At 59.2% G+C, this 17,886-nt stretch overlaps 1 protein-coding gene across 10 annotated transcripts; it reads left to right on the top strand.

Moving 5' to 3' along the window:
* Window positions 1-1,526: 1,526 nt before the first annotated feature.
* CAMKK2 (calcium/calmodulin dependent protein kinase kinase 2) lies at window positions 1,527-17,275 on the top strand. 10 transcript variants are annotated; one of them, XM_068910833.1, is made up of 18 exons: window positions 1,527-1,615; window positions 5,561-5,677; window positions 5,808-6,177; window positions 6,543-6,590; window positions 6,903-6,956; window positions 7,051-7,102; window positions 7,370-7,503; window positions 8,040-8,076; window positions 8,392-8,413; window positions 8,804-8,892; window positions 9,028-9,227; window positions 9,323-9,376; window positions 9,515-9,588; window positions 10,006-10,093; window positions 10,340-10,435; window positions 10,808-10,936; window positions 12,088-12,188; window positions 13,866-17,275. In XM_068910833.1, exons 3-18 carry the CDS (start codon window positions 5,905-5,907, stop codon window positions 13,939-13,941), a joined length of 1,527 nt encoding a protein of 508 aa, XP_068766934.1. In that variant the 5' UTR covers window positions 1,527-1,615; window positions 5,561-5,677; window positions 5,808-5,904; the 3' UTR covers window positions 13,942-17,275. The 10 variants fall into 10 exon arrangements, 6 of the variants coding, with proteins under 6 accessions (XP_068766934.1, XP_068766935.1, XP_068766933.1 ...); XR_011135005.1 differs by lacking the exon at window positions 1,527-1,615 and having other exon boundaries at window positions 5,555-5,677; window positions 10,789-10,936; XR_011135003.1 differs by lacking the exon at window positions 1,527-1,615 and having other exon boundaries at window positions 5,555-5,677; window positions 10,006-10,222; window positions 10,789-10,936.
* Window positions 17,276-17,886: the final 611 nt, after the last annotated feature.

Below are 17,886 nucleotides of genomic sequence, written 5' to 3'. Positions count from 1 at the left end.
CAGAAGGGGAAAAAGCAATCCTATTGGAAAGGTCTAATGGTGCAAAGTCTCAGCATTGCTGTGTTAGACGTCCTTGTGCAGAGAACAGCTGGAAAAAGTAAAGCGTGCTCAGGTTCACTGAGATGCAACAAGAGCACTAGCTCAACTGAACTATTTTGTGTAGTTGTTTTTTTTTTTTTTCATAGGCACCATGTATAACTTACCTGCTCTGTTTTTATCTGTGAATAAATGAGGACAGCAGGTAACTCCATACCTGATATGCTACCATTGACTCCTGGCAATCAGATCCTTGTTTTGGAAGATAATTTCGTTTTAGATGTAATGTGGGATTTCATACACGTATACGGTTGCACTTTGAATGTGAACGTGCACGTGCGAGGTGGGAGGCAGCCCGGTTACAAGGCAGTGCACGAGGCTGACCCTCGGGCAAGGTGGGTTGCAGTCCTTTCTCGCCAGTGTATCTTTTTGTCCTTATACTTGGCGCTAATGATGCTTAGCTTTTGTAAACACTGAAAGATATCCTGCCAGGAAGCACTAGATGAGATTGCGGCATTGTTAGCAATGTAAGTTTAGAAGTAAATCTTACAGACTCCGCTGGAGCTCTGCCAGGCAAGGCCCGGAAGAGATAAGTTCTAAAATGTGGTGGAAATAAGGATAATCCAGTACTAGTTTATGCATCCCTTTAATTAATGTTGCAGTGTGGCTTTTGGCAGATAATCAGTGCTTTGGTTTTTAAAACCACAGCTGTATTTCAAATGTTAGAGAAAAGTAACCCCTTCACGGGAATGCTGGTGGCTCCTGCCCCGTCTGTTACGTTAATCAGGCCCCCAGTGATAGTAGGAAAGCACTTAAAAGTTCAAGTTCCATAAAGCGCTTGGAGCACCTGCCAGCTGCCTTAATAGCATATTCGCATTAATAATTTGCAGTATGGCAAAACTGATTCCTAGGGTGGCTTCGAAGATCCCGGTGAAGAGCGTTTATCCGTAAAGCTCGCAGGGAAGCAGGTACGCGGCTCCCGCGCCCGCCTCCGCTCCAGGCGGGAGCTGCTGCCTCGAAAAGGGCAGTTTCAGCCCGGTGCAAGGAGGGTGCTCGAGCGGGAACGCGCTTGAGGAGGAAAAAGGAGGAATTAGCACGAGCCAAGCGGGGGCTGCAGCTGCAGGGGCGGCGGCCGGCGGGAGCCCGGGGCCGGGGCCGCCCGCGGCGGCCCTTCCCGAGAGCCGGGTTTCGGAAGGGCCGGGCGGCGGCTCGACCCGCGGCGCTGCCCGCCCGGGGACCGCAGCCCGCCCGGGTCGAGCTCCTGCCGCGGATGCTGCCTTCGGGGGAGGGCGGCGGCGGGTAAGGGGGCAGCCGCGCTTTGGGGCGGATCGAGGCTGGAAAGGTTAAAAAAAAAAAAAAAAAGGGGGGGGTGAATGAAAAGGGGGGGGGGAGAATGCGGCTGCCCGCGGGGAAACCTCCCCTTCCCCGGGGCGGAGCGGAGCGGGGCCGGATCTCCCCCCCTCCTCCCCACCGCCTCCCGCCGCCGGAGCGGAACCGAAAGCGAAGGCGGCGCCGGGCGGGCGCGCTCGGGCCCCGCGGGCGGCTCCGGGGCTGCGGCCCCGGCGGCGGCGGCGCCCAGGTCGGTGCGGCGGCGGCGGGCGGGGCGGGGCCGGGGCGCGGGGACGGCGCGGCCCCGGCGGGGACAAAGCGGCGCCGCCTCGGCTCGGCCCGGCCGCTGCGCTGCGCCCGGGGCCGCGGGCCGGGCCGGGCCCGAGCGCGCTGCTCGCAGGAAACGGCGTTTCCCTGAAATAACGCGTTCGGTGGGTTCCGCGGCGCTGCGGGTAGCGGGTGTTTTGGCCGGGGGAGGGGAGGGGGGGCGGTTGCCGGTGGCTTCGTTTTCCCGTGCGGGCGAGAGCTGCTTGGGGGGGGAGCGCGGCTGGCGGAGGGAAGGGCCCCGGCCCCGCTGCGGCTCCTGCCGCCCGTCGGGCCGCCGCGGCCGCCGCCGCTTCCCCGCACGTGCCCGGCGGCGCCCGGGGCGCAGGCGGCCTCGGGGAGGGGGCACCGGGCCTCGGGGACACGGCGAGCGGGTGGCGGTCCGCAGCGGCGCGGGGCCTCCTGTGGGCCGAGGGCGGCCGCCGCGAGCCCCTCACCGTCGCCTCGGGGCGGGGAGGGAGGATTAGGCTGCGGAGGCGCTCGGGGGTTATGGAAAAGGAGAAGGAGCTGTGCGGAGGAAGCGGGAGGCGACGGAGGTGCTGCAGGAGGAGCGGTGGCGGCAGCGGGGCCGTTTCGTGCCCCAAGAGCCGAAACCGGCCCCGGGGACGGAGGCCCCGGGGCGACCCGCTGGGGGGCTCGGGGGTTTCGCGGCCGTCAGCTGCAGCAACGCCTTCGCCCGGGTCCAGTCCTTCCCTGCGCGGCCGCCGCCTCGCCAGCTCCCGTCGCGCCAGCCTCGCGGGTCCCTTTGGGGGCTTTCGCCTAAAGCTCGCAGGCTCCGCGCAGAGAACTGCAAAACTCGTTTCATATCAGGCAGCTGTAGGGTTTCCAGGCGCTCGCGGCATCAGGGGCCCGAAGGCGCCGCCCTGCCGGCCGCGTTTCTGCCCCCGACCGGCCCCGTCGGCACGCGCCGCAAACCGGGCGCGAACCGCGCGTCGAAGCGCTCGGGGCAGCGCGATCCCGACGAGCCGCTCGGCCGGAGCCGCGCCGGGCCGCTCTCCTCGGGCTGCGGAGGCGGCGGCGGGCATCGCTCCGGAGCATCTCCGGGCGTCTGTGGGCCGGCCGCGGCGGAGGCGACGCGGGGGCAGGCGGCCGAGCCGCCGGCGGCCTGGAGCTTCGCTGGGGCGCGCGCCCCGCCTGGCTGCCGCAGAGTCTGCCGCCGCCTTTCCTGGTGGCGGGGTGCCCCCAGCCAGGCTTTGGGTTTTGTTGCTTTTTCTCCCTTCCTTTGATTCCTCCCGTTTTGCTTCGGACGGGCCGGATGGCTTTTCCGCCCGCCGGGGAGGGCGGCACGGCGCGCCGTCGGCCCTTTGCAACGCCGCGTTGTTTCGGGTGCCCTCCGGCTTGCAGAGAGATTGTGTTTTCTTTCCCCGCCGCCGGTCAGGCGCGGGCGCTGCAGCGGCCGACGTGTTTCTGGCAAGGTCGGGCAGAGCCCGCGGGGCGGCGGGCGGTCGATGGCACCGCGGAAAGCGGACCGGCGCCGGGCTCTGCCCAGCGGGGAGCCCGTAACCAATAAGCGGTAACGAAACGCGCTCGTCCTCGGCGCGGGCGTAGAGCCGCGTCCCGGCCGGCCTCCGGCACGTCCCGGCCGTCTCTTCCGGCTCCCTTGTTTTTTAGGGCGAGAGCCGTGGTCCGAGCGCCGGGGAGGGCGCGAAACCCGTCTCGCCGAGCCGGGGCCTCGGTCGCCGGCGTTGCCCCCCAGCCGAAATCCAGCCGGGAACGTGGCCCCCGGCGTGTTTCTTCCTCTCCGTTTCGGGCTCCGTTTCGCCCCGTGGGAGGCGTTGCGCCGCCGCCGGCTCTCGCGGTTCGCCCTCTGCCTGACGATACCGCTGTCGTCGTCCTCCTCCTCCTCCTGCGGCCGGCGGGTCCCCCCCCGCGGCCGCCCTCCGTGGCCGGAGCTAACTTTGGGGTTTCGCTTGGGGACGGTATCTATAAAAAATAATAATAATAAAATAAAAATAAAGGAGGGGGGGAGATTTCTGCCAAACCCTGTTCTCTGCCCCAACACCCCCCCCCCCCCAAACCCTGGCGTGGGTTTGGCCGGGTGTGACAGCGCCGGCTTGAGAGGAGCCGCTCCGCGGTTCGGAGCCGCCGGCGGGCGCCCGGGTGACTTTTAGCCCGTCGGGAGCCGCAGGAGGCCTGCTCGAGTTAACCGGCCTTGCCGCGTTTGCGGCGGTGGAGCCGATTAACCGGGCGCGAAGGCCTCGGGCGGCTCGGCGGGGTGGTTTGCTCGCGCCGGGCGCCGGACGAAGCTCTGGGGCCGGCGGTGGTTTTCCGCCCGGCGCGACGGGGGTGGTTTTTTAGCCTCCCGAAGCCGCTTCCTTTTTTGGTGCCGTTCGCGCCGCCGCCGTTTACGGGGCCCGCGGAGAGCGGCCTGCGCCTCCGGCCGTGCCCGGGGCGGCCGGGGGGTCGTCTCGCCCGGGACGGGGACGGGGGCTGGCGGCCGGCCCCTTCCCCGAGATGAGTTTTGGGGCCGCCGGCGGGTCCCGTCCCGACTCGTGCAGCTTCGGGTGAGACTTGGCCGGCGGCGGCGCGGGAGCAGCCGGGTACCTGCTCCGCCGGCTTGTTTTACTTTCTTTTTTTTTTTTTTTTTTACTCTTTTTTTTTTCTTTTTTTAAATCCTCGACGTGTCGTTTCTGCCCCGCTGATCGGGAGCGGCGGCGCGGGCGGCTCTGGATTTAAACGCTGCCTTGCTGGGCCGCGGGAGCGCCGCGAACCCCTGCTCCTGGGGCCGCCCGTGTCGGGCTGGCGTCGCGGTTGTCGGGGGGGGGGTTGGTTATTTTCTGGGGTTTTTTTGGTTTTTGGGCTTGTTTGGCTCTGTGGCACCTCGTCAACCTAGAAATTAAGAAATAAAACCGGGTGCGTTTGAGCCTCGGGGAAGCAGACGGGGGCCGGGGGGGGCACGCGGGGGGGGCCGGTGGCCCTCGGGGACTGCCCCGCTGCCTCCCCCCCCTTATTCTTCCTTCCCCCCCCTTATTCTTCCTTCCCCCCCCTTATTCTTCCTTCCCCCCCCCTTATTCTTCCTTCCCCCCCTTATTCTTCCTTCCCCCCCCTTATTCTTCCTTCCCCCCCCTTATTCTTCCTTCCCCCCCCCTTATTCTTCCTTCCCCCCCCTTATTTTCCTTCCCCCCCTTATTCTTCCTTCCCCCCCCTTATTCTTCCTTCCCCCCCCTTATTCTTCCTTCCCCCCCCCTTATTCTTCCTTCCCCCCCTTATTCTTCCTTCCCCCCCCCTTATTCTTCCTTCCCCCCCCCTTATTCTTCCTTCCCCCCCCCTTATTCTTCCTTCCCCCCCCTTATTCTTCCTTCCCCCCCCTTATTCTTCCTTCCCCCCCCTTATTCTTCCTTCCCCCCCCCTTATTCTTCCTTCCCCCCCCCTTATTCTTCCTTCCCCCCCCCTTATTCTTCCTTCCCCCCCCCTTATTCTTCCTTCCCCCCCCCTTATTCTTCCTTCCCCCCCCCTTATTCTTCCTTCCCCCCCCCTTATTCTTCCTTCCCCCCCCCTTATTCTTCCTTCCCCCCCCCTTATTCTTCCTTCCCCCCCCCTTATTCTTCCTTCCCCCCCCCTTATTCTTCCTTCCCCCCCCTTATTCTTCCTTCCCCCCCCTTATTCTTCCTTCCCCCCCCTTATTCTTCCTTCCCCCCCCTTATTCTTCCTTCCCCCCCCTTATTCTTCCCTCCCCCCCTTATTCTTCCTCCCCCCCCTTTATTCTTCCTCCCCCCCCTTTATTCTTCCTCCCCCCCCTTTATTCTTCCTCCCCCCCCCTTTATTCTTCCTCCCCCCCCCTTTATTCTTCCTCCCCCCCCCTTTATTCTTCCTCCCCCCCCCCCCCTTTATTCTTCCTCCTTAACAGACTCGATTTCTCGTTTCTGCCAAGGTCCGGCAAGAGGATTTAGACCGAGGTGGTGGCGACGGGAGCCCCAGTGAATCCTCGCCGGCGGCTCGGGGCGGCGGGAGCGACTGAAGCGGGGTCGGATCCGGCGCCCGCCTGCCGGTAAGCGCGTCCCCGGCTGCCCCCGCGGCAGGAGCCGCTGGGCGTTATTTGGGTTCCCCCGGCCGGAGGTCGGGGGAGCATCGCTGTCACGAGTTCGCCGGGTCTCAGCGGGGGCCGCTGCTGTTCGCAGCCAAATGGCGCGGCGGCGGGGAGGAGGCCGGCGCCCGCACCGTGCCGTCGCCCGCGCCCGGCAGCTCCCCCCGCCGTGACGCCCCCTTCGCCCCGCCATGGAGGAGTCCTGCGTGCTGGTGCCGCCGTGCCGGGCCGCCGACGGCCGGGGGCCGGAGGAGACGCGGGCGAAGCCGGGCCTGGCCGGCCGCAAGCTCTCGCTGCAGGAGCGCTCGCAGCCCGCGAGCTCCGGCGAGGAGGCCGCCGCCGCCGCCGAGCGCTTCATCTACCCGTCGCTGCCCTACTCGCCGGTGACGTCCCCGCACGCCTCGCCGCGCCTGCCCCGCCGGCCCACCGTGGAGTCCAACCGAGTCTCCATCACCGGCTCGCAGGTGAGCGGGGGGGGGGGGTCTCGCCGCTTCCCCCCCCCCCCCCCGCGCACTCTCCTCCTTTTTGCAAGATGGCTTTTAGCTTTTTTTTTTTGCATTTTTTATGTTGTTTTATTTTTTTGCACAGCGTTTCAATTTTTTTTTTTGGGGGGGGGTAGAGCGGTGCCTGGAGGTGGGTCGCCCGCCGCCCGAACTGTAATAACGCTAGCGACTAGCCGTGCCGCGGGGCTGTCGCCGGAGGGTCGAACCCTTTGTGGCTGGCTAGTTTGGCTCGCCGCGCTCTCGCCGCCTCCTCCCCGGGGCGGGAAGGGGAGGAAACGGCGGCGGCGGCGGCTCGGCGGCCGCCTCAGCCCTTGCTCCCTTGGCAGGACTGCGTGCAGCTCAACCAGTACAAGCTGAAGGACGAGATCGGCAAGGTGAATATTGCCGGGATTTTGGGGGGGGGGGGGTGCTGCGTGCTTTGGCCCTTTGGGTGCAACCCCCTGAAATTTATTATTATATATATATTTTTTCCCCTTCCATCTTCCCTTTAATGAAATGGGGCGTTCGAACCTTTTTTTTCCAACCCCCCCCCCCCGCCGTCTCCTGCCCCGGGAGCGGGGGGAGCGTCAGACCCGGCGCGGTGATGTGGTGTCCCCCAGGGTCACCCGCCGCCCGGAGGGGCCGGCGGGGGCTCCTTGGCCCGTCCCTCGCTGGCGGCGGCCCACGGCTCGCGTCTCTGCCCGCAGGGCTCCTACGGCGTCGTGAAGCTGGCCTACAACGAGGACGATAACACCTACTACGTGAGTACGGCCGGGACGGCGGCTTTGCCCCGCCGAGCGAGGGGGGGGCCCGCCGCCGCCAGCCGGCCTCACCCGCCCGCGGGCTGTCTTGCAGGCCATGAAGGTCCTCTCCAAGAAGAAGCTGATGAGGCAGGCGGGCTTCCCCCGTAAGTGGCGCGCGGGAGGCCGGGGACGTCCGTTTTGACGTCTTCCCCCCCCCCCCCCCCCAAGACGTCGGGTCTGCCCGAACTCGGATTTGTTTCCGGTGCCGTTTCCTCCCCTCGTCGAGGAGGATTCGGGTCCTTCCCTCGGTGGGCAGGACGCGGAGCGGCCCTCGGCCCTTTCCCACCCCGGCCGGGGAGCTGGGGGGCTTCTGCTCCCTCGCTGCGTCCTCGCGGCCCGGAAAAAACCTCCCGTTGCCTCTTCTGCCCCAGGCCGCCCGCCTCCCCGGGGCGCCAAGGCCGCCTCCGAAGGCTGCGTGCAGCCCAAAGGGCCCATCGAGCAGGTCTACCAAGAAATCGCCATCCTGAAAAAGCTGGACCACCCCAACGTGGTGAAGCTGGTGGAGGTGAGTCGCAGCTCCGCCGACAGGGAGCTGCAGGGGTGTCCTGGCTCCTTGGAAGAAACGGGAAACGCGAGTCAGTTTTGGGGAAGGAAACGACGCTCCCGAGGCTCCTGCCGAAGGCAGAGAGCGCTGGGGGCTCGCCGGCGGCGACAGGAGCGGGGTCGCCCCCGCGTTAGTTAGGCCTGGCGGGTACGAAGAGCCCCGGGGATCCTCATCCGTTTAATTACGAAATTAAGAGGTTGGTAGCCGGCTTTCCGAAGGCGAACGAGGGCGGCGGGCCGTAAAGCGGCGCCCGTGGCCGGGCCGTGAGAGATAACGGGGCTGGGGGGAGCTTTCGGGCGCCCAGGGCGGGCGGTGCCGTCTCTTCCTCCTCTTCCTCGTCCTCTCGCCGCCGGCCCTGGCGAAGCGGGGAGGGGGGCGAGCGCTGCCCGGGCAGCCGCGGCGAAGGACGCGGGACCCCTTAGCCGCCGTCGCGCCTTTTCTTGCCCGGCGGTCACCTCTCCTTTCGCTTTCTCCCCCCTCGCCGCCGGCTGGGGCAGGTGCTGGACGACCCCGGCGAGGACCACCTCTACATGGGTAAGCGAGCCGCCGGGGCCGGGGGCCGTCTCCTCCCAGCGCGGCGCCGAGCGCTCGGCTTAACGCCGAGCCGGCGGCGGCTCGCCGGGAATCCGCGCCGAGCAGCGTTTTCGGGCAAAGCGTGGTTTAAGTCGCGTCGGACTTGTAAAGGCTGAGCTTGCTTCCGCTGGCCGCCTTCCTGGGTGGCTCTTTTAATCGGAGGCAGAAGCACCCCGGATTTCGCGTGCCCAGCCGTAAAAACGAGTGCTCGCGCGCCGGGACGCGGCTCGCAGGAGCTCTAACCTGCAATTAATGGCCTTTTCCTTTGCGTTTCAGTGTTTGAGCTGGTGAAGCAAGGGTAAGTGTCGAGGTCGGGACCCAAACCCGCTAAAGCGGGACAGGTTTGTCCGTAGCAGGTCTCCGTCGTCGGAGCAGCTTCTCGTGCCGGAGGGGTCGTCCCCGACCCCGCGGGAATCGCAGCCTGAGCCGGCTCCTCGCGAGACCCGGCTTACGGGTGGTGCCCCGCGGCTCGGCGCTGTGCCGCCGTTTTGGAGAGAGGACGGGACGGCAAAGCCCTGCCCGCAGGGGAAACCCCTCGCGCGCTCACCGCGGCGGCCGCGGGCTGCCGTCCCCCATCTCCGGCAGCCCGACGGGCGCTTGGCGGCGCCGGCCGGCAAAGCCCCCGGACCTTCCTCGGCGCCTCCGAGGGTGCAACGAGCTCCGCTCCCCCCCCTTCTTGCCTTCGCAGACCCGTGATGGAAATCCCAACCCTGAAACCTCTCACCGAGGATAAAGCTCGGTTCTACTTCCAGGATCTCATCAAGGGCATCGAGTACTGTGAGTGCCTATGGAGGCAGCGGGCGGGGGGGTTGTGTTTTGGGGGGGATCTGTGCAGCTGGGGCTGGCCGCGCTTTCCGGCGGCGCCGTTGCAAGCTGCTGCCATTGAGCTCCTCGTTGCTCCTGTGGTTGCAGTGCACTACCAAAAAATAATCCACCGGGATATTAAACCTTCCAACCTCCTCGTCGGGGAGGACGGGCACGTCAAGATCGCTGACTTTGGCGTGAGCAACGAGTTCAAGGGCGCTGACGCCCTCCTGACCAACACGGTGGGCACGCCGGCGTTCATGGCACCGGAGACGCTCTCAGAAACCAGGAAAATCTTCTCTGGGAAGGTGCGTGATCACGGTGTGGGGATTTTCGGAACAGCCTTCCCTGCGCGTGCTTTGTCTCCTGTTCCCGACCTGACTGTGCTTCCTTCTCCCCAAAGGCGTTGGATGTCTGGGCCATGGGAATCACGCTCTACTGCTTCGTGTTTGGGCAGGTAACGGGAGTTCCTGGCCGGCGCTGCTGCGGGGCGCGCTCCTGCCAGCCCTACGCGGACGCTCGCCCGGCGGCCAAGCCGCCCCCGTTCCTTAACGGTGCTGTTGCTTTCTTCGTTGCTCTTTGTCTTTGCCGCTAGTGTCCCTTTATGGACGAAAGGATCCTGAGTTTACACAATAAAATCAAGACCCAAACCTTGGAGTTCCCAGACCAGTAAGTACTCAACGAAAATAAAATAAAGTGGAATAACCCTCAGCCCTTCTTTTGAAGCTGCCGAGAGCTGGTTTCTCGGGCGCCGGCCGGCTGCGGCTGTGCCCTTGCGGCTTTGCAAAACTCAAGCCACGAGTCCTCCTCTCGGCCCTGGAAAACTTCCTTTGCGTTAAGCGCGAAGGCGACGTCTCTCGATTTGCCGTTGTTGAGGAAAGAGCAGTTTCCGTTGCAGAGATGTTGGAGCGAATGAATGAACCTTTTTCCTCGCTGGTTTTTGGCCGGGGTGGATTCGATGCCCATCCGGGCGGGAGGGGGATTCGCTTCCCGCGGGGTCCTGGGGGGGTCGGGGAGGAACGGGGAGCGCCGCGGTGGACCGGCGCCCTCCCCGCGACTCCTCTCCCCCCTCTCTCTTTTCCCAAGGCCGGAGGTTACGGACTTCTTGAAGGATTTGATTACGCGGATGCTGGATAAAAATCCCGAATCGAGGATTTCGGTCCCCGAAATCAAGGTACTGGCCCAACCCCCTGGTGTTAGCTGTGGCGTCACGCCTGTCGGGTTGTCCTCGCTCGGCTTTTTCGGGAGTCACTGCCATCCCTGCAGGCTAGGTCCTCCCTCCCTGCCCGGGGCCCCTAGGCAGGTAAGTCCCGGTTCCTTTCCCCCCCTCCTGGACCTTCTCAGCTTTGGGACCTTTGGTGCCTGCAGAAGTGCAAGGCAGAAGGAAATCCCCTGAGTACAGTATTTCCTCTGCTACCAGGAAAGTACTGTGCAACAGCCTTTCGCAGGAGATTTCTGGTCCTCCGCCCCTGCGGGAACCTGGAAGGGGCGAGAAGCTGAGAAAATGGAGACGAAGGTAGGGGGAAAGGATTGCGGGGGACTTGCTGAATCCTTTCGTGTTCCTCCCGCAACGGCCGCAGGCTCCAGGTGCGTGGGCCAGGCAGGAGAGGGGCTTCCCGCCTTCCCTCGCCCGTCGACGCGGTCCGGCCAAGACTAGGGCTCGCTGCGCTTCCCCCCCCTCGCTGCCGCTGCCGCGCCGCATCGCGAATAAATCGTCGCAGCCTCTCGGGGCCTCCGGTCGGGCGAGAGCCGAAGCGGCTCCGCTGCCTTTGTGAAACCCGGCGGCGCAGAGCGAGGGCGGGCGCTCGCCAGGCCCGCGTTCTCCCTTTTTTTTTTCCTTACAAAAAAGAAGGAAATCGTCCCTGACAGGCTGTGTTATTAATTGAAGTTACACCCCTGGGTGACCAAGAACGGCGCGGAGCTGCTGCCCACGGAGGACGAGAACTGCACGCTGGTCGAGGTGACGGAGGAGGAGGTGGAGAACTCGGTCAAGCACATCCCCAGCCTGGCCACCGTGGTGAGCGCCGTCCCGGAGCCGCCCTTCGGGAAGGGCGACGGGTCGGGGGCAAGAGCGCGTGCCGCGTTTTCCCGGCGGTCGGAGGCTGGGAACCGCCGGAGCGGAGATCTGCCCCGGCTGCCTCTGGTTTTGGGCGATTCGCCCGGTCTCTCTTCAAACCGCCGTTAGCGGTATCCGCAGCACGCTCTCGGGGCGTTTCCCAACCCAATCGTTTCCCGCTAGCCCCTGCGCCGTGAGGAGCGGGCAGCCGCCGTCCCCAGGTGCCGGGGGGGGCTTTACCGGCCTCTGCGGAGAGCGGCGCGCGGATGGGACCCGCCGCGGGTCCGCCTCCCTTTTTCCCAGCGTCCGGGCTCCCCGAATCCGCCATCGGGAGCCCCTTTCCCAGCCTGCGAAACAAACCAGCGTGTTTTGCTGCTTGAAAAAGAAAAAACCTGCCTGCAGGCAGCGTATTTTTATTTTCACGGCCGCGTTTGTTCTCCGCGCTTGCCCTGCGGCGCCGCATCGCCGTGCGTCCGCACGGGGGGTGCTCCGCTCCAGGGCGGCATCCGCGTGGCTCTGCCTCCCCGGCGGGAACCGGCCGGCCCCCGCCTCTCGCCCCAGGCGCCTCGGAGCCTTAAACAAGGCGCGGAGGGAGGAGGAGCGGTGGACGATGAGGCCGGGGGTTCCCAGCGCGGGCCGAGGCAGGGTCCGGTCCCAGACATCTCACGCTGCGGTTGAAGCTGCCCAACTCTCGTGTTTGGCGGCCAAAGCTAGACAAGCTGCTCGTTTGCCGGGTCGGTTTTGGTAGAAGTTAAGGCAAAATTGTGCTCGTCCCTTCCTCCTCTCGGGTAACCTGAGGCAGCTGGAAGTTTGCGGTTACAGAATGCAGCAATGGGCAAAACCCGCTTCCGGGGGGAGAAGACCCTTCCCACGCTACGTTTCGAGTTTCCTGATGAGGATATAGGCTTCTCTGCTAAGCAGCTGGAGGCTTGTAAACGTACTCCCTTCTGTTTTATTCTACTTTAATTTTTTTTTTTAAAGAGAACTGGGCCATGTTTTCAGGAGTTTCCCGCATTAGCTGGGCAGCGGGTTCAGCTGCTTCTGTTGCCCCTGAGGGACAGGGATCTCGGGCAAGCGGGAACCCCCTGACGCCCCCCGCTCTGGTCTTGCAGATCTTGGTTAAAACGATGATCAGGAAGCGATCGTTTGGGAACCCGTTCGAGGGCAGCAAGCGAGAGGAACGGTCCTCGTCCGCCCCGGGGAACCTGCTGACGTAAGTGCCTTCGCCTGCGTCCGGCCCGAAGGGGCAGGATTCGCCCTGCGCGAATAGCCGCCAAACGCGGGCGCAGCCGGAGAGGGGTCGTCCTCTCCCTCACCTCGTTTTTTATCTTCCCCTCCCCTAATTCCAGCAAAAACAAACCGGGGAGTGCGAAATACGGCCTCGGTCGCAGGTAAAACGCAGCTTGCCGGCGCCGCAGCCCAGAGCCGGGGTGATGGCCGCCGAGAGGGTGCGATGCGCCGCCGGGAAAGCTCGCCTCGCTCCAGGCTTTGGGCAGCAGCTCCCCGGGGCGGCGCGCTACCAGGCGGCGGTGCTAATTGCTGCTGCTAGCGAACGGATAAGGAACCGGAGGCTCTGCCTTCGCCCTCCGTTTCATGCGGCTGGGCGCGCTCCTGCGCGGGGTGACTTCACTGCGGCCGGGGCCTTAGTCGTAGGCTGGGAGGAAATTGGGAGGAAATCCCGCTAAAGGCCACCGTCCGGGCAAGTCGGGCTGTGTTGCTGCTCCAGGCTCCGGGCAAAGATGTGTTTGGGATGCTGGTTTCTGCCCGTCTCTTGCAAAGAGTTGAATGGAAGTTTCTCAAACGATTTTTTCCCACCCCGTGCCGACACCTTCAATTCCCCCAGGAATCAAAAGACTCGCTTGGTTCCTCTGTTGATCCTGGGACCGCGCGCTGTGCCGCAAGGGATCCTTGCGGGTGAAGGCTACGCGGCACAGCTCCAAGTGCTGCTGCTGCCTTCCGCGTCTTGCTAAGAAGCATGGTTATTTTTATTAAAATGCCCCCCAAGCTGAATGTCATCAGCGTAGGTGGCTTAGCTGAACAACGCGTTGGATCCTCGTCTCCTCCACAGCCAAGGCTTTATTCTGTCCTATAACCCAAGCAACTAAATCTTCCCAGATCCCCTTGGAGAGTGGATTTATACAAGGTGTTATCCACCCAGATGTTCACTGGGTAAAACGCACATCTGTGCGTTGAACAAGAATTTAGAAAATCCTAATTAAGCTCTTTTTTTGAGTTACTAAGCAAGGGTTAAGTGGTATCTTGGCCTCTGGAAGCTCAGCTCGCCCAGAGGCGACTTGTCCTCAGTAAATGTGCCTTCAGACTGTACCTACACCTTGCAACGTGGGATTGCTTCCAAAATACACAGTAAGAATCGATTCACCTATTTGCTCGTCCGTGTTCTGGACTGGAGCCGACAAATTGCCATTCTGACACAGACTATTGGGTTATTCTTCTATATCCTGATATTTACCAAGCTGAAATTAGCCAACTCCCTTTCCAAAAATGAATCCCTTTACCCCTTCCCACCCTCTACAGTACCGCAGCCGCCGAGTGAGGCTCTTCCCTGTGCCTTAGCCCGATCTGCAAGGTGGCATTGCTGCAACTTTCGGGCGTTCTTGGGTTATCCTTGTGGGCTTTACGCTGCTGATTGCTCCCTGGTCTGCGCTGTCATTGCTGTTTAGCGCTGCGGTGCCCGACGGAACGGGATTGTGGTTGGTGTTGTGGATTCCAGCATAACTCTAGGTTGTGTTCGGTGCTTTTCCCTGACGCTGCTCACAAAACGGTGTGTTGGGAACCCAAATACAGCTTTCTGCTCCCTCTTTCCTCCTCGCCCTGGCCCAAGAGAAGACTTGCTATCAAGGAGCCTAAAATGTTGTATTTCCTTTTAAAGCAGGAAGCAAGGCAGCGAAGATAACCTGAAATGCAACGACCTGCCTAACGTGGGAGAGGAAGAAGTTCTTTCCTGAACATCGACACTGTGGTTCTGTTGAGCAATGTGGTCTGGGGCACCTTACGAAGTGTGCAGCCGAGGAGGACAGCTATTAACAGAGCCTACACCAAACACAGCATGACATGGCGCTATTTCAGTATAATGCTGGATGTAGAGCTTACATAGCAGCACGTTGTAAGACATCCGACTACAGTACTTGTCATAAACATTGAACATCTCCGATTGCTTGGACTGCTGACTTATTGCGGGAAAGGTGCCGGCGGAGACCCCAAAGGTGAGCTATCGTGTTGAGCAGCAACAGCGCTTTGCAAAAAAAAAAAAAAAAAAAAAAAAAAGGCAGACAAACAAAATGCAGTTGAGACTGCTTTTACGTGGTTTTAATGCCAAATAATTTACAGGGACTATTGTCAGCGTCCCGGGGGAGCGTATGCCTGTCATATACGCTGTGGGCATACACACAAGTGTGAAGCATTTGCAAAGCGGCGTACACAACAGTAAAACTACACTTATGCACTTTGAGAGTTCACAGCCTACCGGAAATGTTGCATCTTTTCTTGTTGTTCTGTTTTGTTTTGAATTGACATGTTTTTAACTGCATGGGAACAAAGCGCAAAAAAAACAAAAAAACAAAAAACCAACCCCACCTCTTCAGCTTTTTTAAGAACGCCTACCTTTGTGAGCCAACTTGTATTAAACAGCATCTTTGGGATGTTCAGAAAGTAATGCTAGTTACAGTGTTTGAGGATGCCACTTTTCCTAAGGTCTTGATGTTGGTATGACTAGAGATTCACAAGTTAAGTATTCAGTGTACGAAAGGAAAAGGTATTTAAGGGCTTAAGTTCGGTCTGAACTTTTTTTGCTGCAGGCATGAGTGAAAGATGGTGTTTAGCTGAATGCTTGTTTTGAACAGCAGAGGAAGCACTAAAAAAAGTTTGTTTCTAAATCTTTTACTTGATCTAGATACATATATTATTAAATATAAAATTCAGGGTAAAATCCTTCACTTCCATGTACATTACATGGTTTACTACAACTAAAAATAATACAATACTTCTGCTATTTTTTAAGTATAGACTTAGGGCTTGCTTAGAATTTAAGATCTTAACGAAATACTTAGATGAGCTAGTAATTTTCGAAGGAACTTTTATTTTCCAAACTCTTAATTTGGATTTTTTTGGGGGCCAATGCTATGTATTTTTTGCAAGTTTGTTACCAGTAGTTTGTGAATGCCTGTGGATCAGGGGCTTGTTAGCTGAGCTTAGTAAATTAAGTGTATACCTAATACATGGCTTGTTTCTTATGAAGAGCTCTTTCACCTTCAGTCAGATTACTCTGATTATTTTGTGGTGCTTGCAAAACCTCAGTAACACGCGGCAGGATAGCCTCTGGCTTCTAGACTCGCTTTCACGAGTTCGCTGAGCTCAGACAAAGCTGGAGACCGGCGGAGTGTAGGTGAGCTGGCTGCGCGTCACGCTTTGATTGAGGAAAGGGGTCACGGTAAGCGCAGTTGTGGATGGTGGGAGGAACAAGGGCTGGCTTCTTTTCTCAGTCCTGCTACTGATTTGGGTGTGCGACCTTGAATGAGTCATTTAAAACAGCTGCGCACTTGTAAGATGAGGATGAGTCAATTGTCCCAACTTTGTAAGGGGCTGTTAAGGCTTAATTCTTTGTCCAAAGGAGGAAGGCACTATATGCGCCAAGTATTTTCCTTACTGGTAAGATCTCTGCCTACCAGCTCTGGCCACAGATGCCCTGTTGTAGGCTTTTAGGAAGTGACTGTTACGTTGCCATCCTCAGTTGTGTGTGCAGCAACAGAGCGCTGATGTTCTTGGTCCTGCCACAGTCAGCCCTGACCCAGCAATTCCTAGTCACGCCAGGCCTCTGTTAAAAGTCTGGCCAGTGTTAAGAAGTGCGCAGGTGCCTGCACAAACTAGCCCTTCGTCAGGAGGGCCCCTGCATCTTCTGATCACATGAAGCAATGCTTCCCTGAGATTTTATTTTATTGCCAAAAAATTGTACTGCTGGCCTTTCTCCAAAGCCAGCGACTACAGCTTCTGCAGAGGTTCGTGGTTTAGGAGCAGTGCTATGGAGTTTGAAGCCATGAGACACAGTTTTCCTCCCGGTTTGGTCTGAGGCTATGCCAAAGCTCTGCATCGTCAGATACGGGAAAATCAAACAGGTAACGGATGTCAGCACTACTGCTGCTGCCTACTCCACCCCCCCCGCCCCAACCCACCCCCCAAACAAGACTTTTTATTGTGGAAATAATTGATTGAGAATGGTCAGTTTGGTTGTGTAGCTTGTAAATTGACTTGTTCTGGAGGGAGGGGAAAAAAAAAATCTGCTTGTAGCCATTGCGGAGTAATGTGTGTGGCATGTTTTTTGTTAAAAGTGAGTGAGCTGTAGAGATGCTTAGTGCTGAATAGCTCAGTTTTGTGATATGGCAAGTGCCTGGCAAGATAGTTTAAACTTACCAAACAAGCTTGCTAGGTACAATGCAGCTTCTAAACAGAATAACCTATCTCAGTTCCTAGATGCCCAACCACATGGTTATTGGGCTTCAGCTATTAGCATGGATCAGTGTCTTGAGGCCAAGGTGGTGGGCTTGGTTTGTGAGCACCTGAAAGCTCAGCACTTCCTTAAAACGCACCTCAAAATGACCGTTAGTGCCAGCTCCAGTAAGGCTGCAGCCAAATGCACGTTTCTGAATGAAATTTGATGTAATTTCCTTGTTGATTAGTTCTGTTGAAAGTATAAACCTTGGATGTTTGAGGAAGATCTCTTATCTAAATGCATGACCTGTTAGAGAAGCTGTACTGTATATACAAATCTGCTCAGTTCTGTATCTGCTGTTTAGTAGTCAAGCTAGCTTTTTTCTTATAGTGAAGTAAATATTTTGCTTGTGCCTTGGAACTGGGTTACAGCTTGATTTTTCCCTAATTCCCTTCCTTTTAAGCAAGCCCAGTGCTGACTGTATGGTTACTGCTGGGTACTAAGCCTTTTTGGCTCTGAAAGCACATGGGAAAGTGTTAAGGGGAAACCAGGCCTCTTGTCTTGAGTGGTTTTTCTTGGTGGACCCCCCTCTTACCTATCAGGCAATTGATCTGTTTCTTTTCTAAGGTCCTGAAACTATTGCTGATTTTTATACTGTTTTGTTTAATGACCGAGGCTTGTGTTTCATTCCTACCCCTTTATTATGCATTTAACTTTATCAGGTGTATCAAGTTTAAATACTGTGTATTTATCACTTTTAAATTATATTACCTAAGGAAAAAAAAATAGGTGTTTTTCCACACAGCTGTTCAAGCTTCTCTGTACAAGTTGAAATAAACAACATGCAACCAAACCCAGAGTTAGTGTATCAAGTGGAGCCATTATCTTGTTTTACCAATCTTTCACCAAGCTGTGGGAGTTTGCTGTTTGGAAGGGGCGTGGGGGGGGGTTGTCTGACAGCACCGTCCCCTGCTGCTGTGGTCCGGTGTGCCCTTTATTGGGAGTCATGGCTGAGGAAGAGTCTGCAATGGCTCTAGCCATTGCATAATTGAAACTGAGCCAGTCACATTCACATACTGGAGGGCTCACTCTTGGAAAAGCACTGTTTTGCGTTGTTACTCTCGGCTTAGTCCTCAGCAGCGCAGGGCAGATGGTATCAGGATAAGGAATGAAACAAAATTGCTCAGCGGCACCAGGTAATGCTGCGGCACACCCCCAGCACGGCTGGAAAAAGGTAGCAAAATGCCAGCCAGGATGACTGAGGTCTGGAATAGCTCTCAGAGCTCTGTAGTACTAGAAGAGGTTCGGAGAAAGGAAGAGCTATTCTTTGCATGTCAGTGCTCTCACTAAAGAAGCCCAGGGACACCTGAAGACGGCGGTCAACAGATGCACTTAAGTCAAACTGAGCAAGCACATTAAATGCAGCAGCCCAGATAGCAGGCCTGGGGGTGAAAAGTCCTTCAGTACC

The sequence above is a fragment of the Struthio camelus genome, chromosome 17, assembly GCF_040807025.1.
Source record: "Struthio camelus isolate bStrCam1 chromosome 17, bStrCam1.hap1, whole genome shotgun sequence".
Classification (NCBI taxonomy): domain Eukaryota; kingdom Metazoa; phylum Chordata; class Aves; order Struthioniformes; family Struthionidae; genus Struthio; species Struthio camelus.
The sequence above is the reverse complement of the archived record's forward strand: the minus strand, read 5'-3'. Positions and strand labels throughout refer to the sequence as shown.

Bases quoted from the DNA above. Each gene is read 5' to 3' on its own strand.
- CAMKK2 (XM_068910831.1), top strand. From the start codon at position 5,905: ATGGAGGAGTCCTGCGTGCTGGTGCCGCCGTGCCGGGCCGCCGACGGC. The intron at 7,504-8,039 runs GTGAGTCGCAGC...CGGCTGGGGCAG, and splicing joins ACGTGGTGAAGCTGGTGGAG to GTGCTGGACGACCCCGGCGA. The intron at 10,937-12,087 runs GTGAGCGCCGTC...CTGGTCTTGCAG, and splicing joins TCCCCAGCCTGGCCACCGTG to ATCTTGGTTAAAACGATGAT.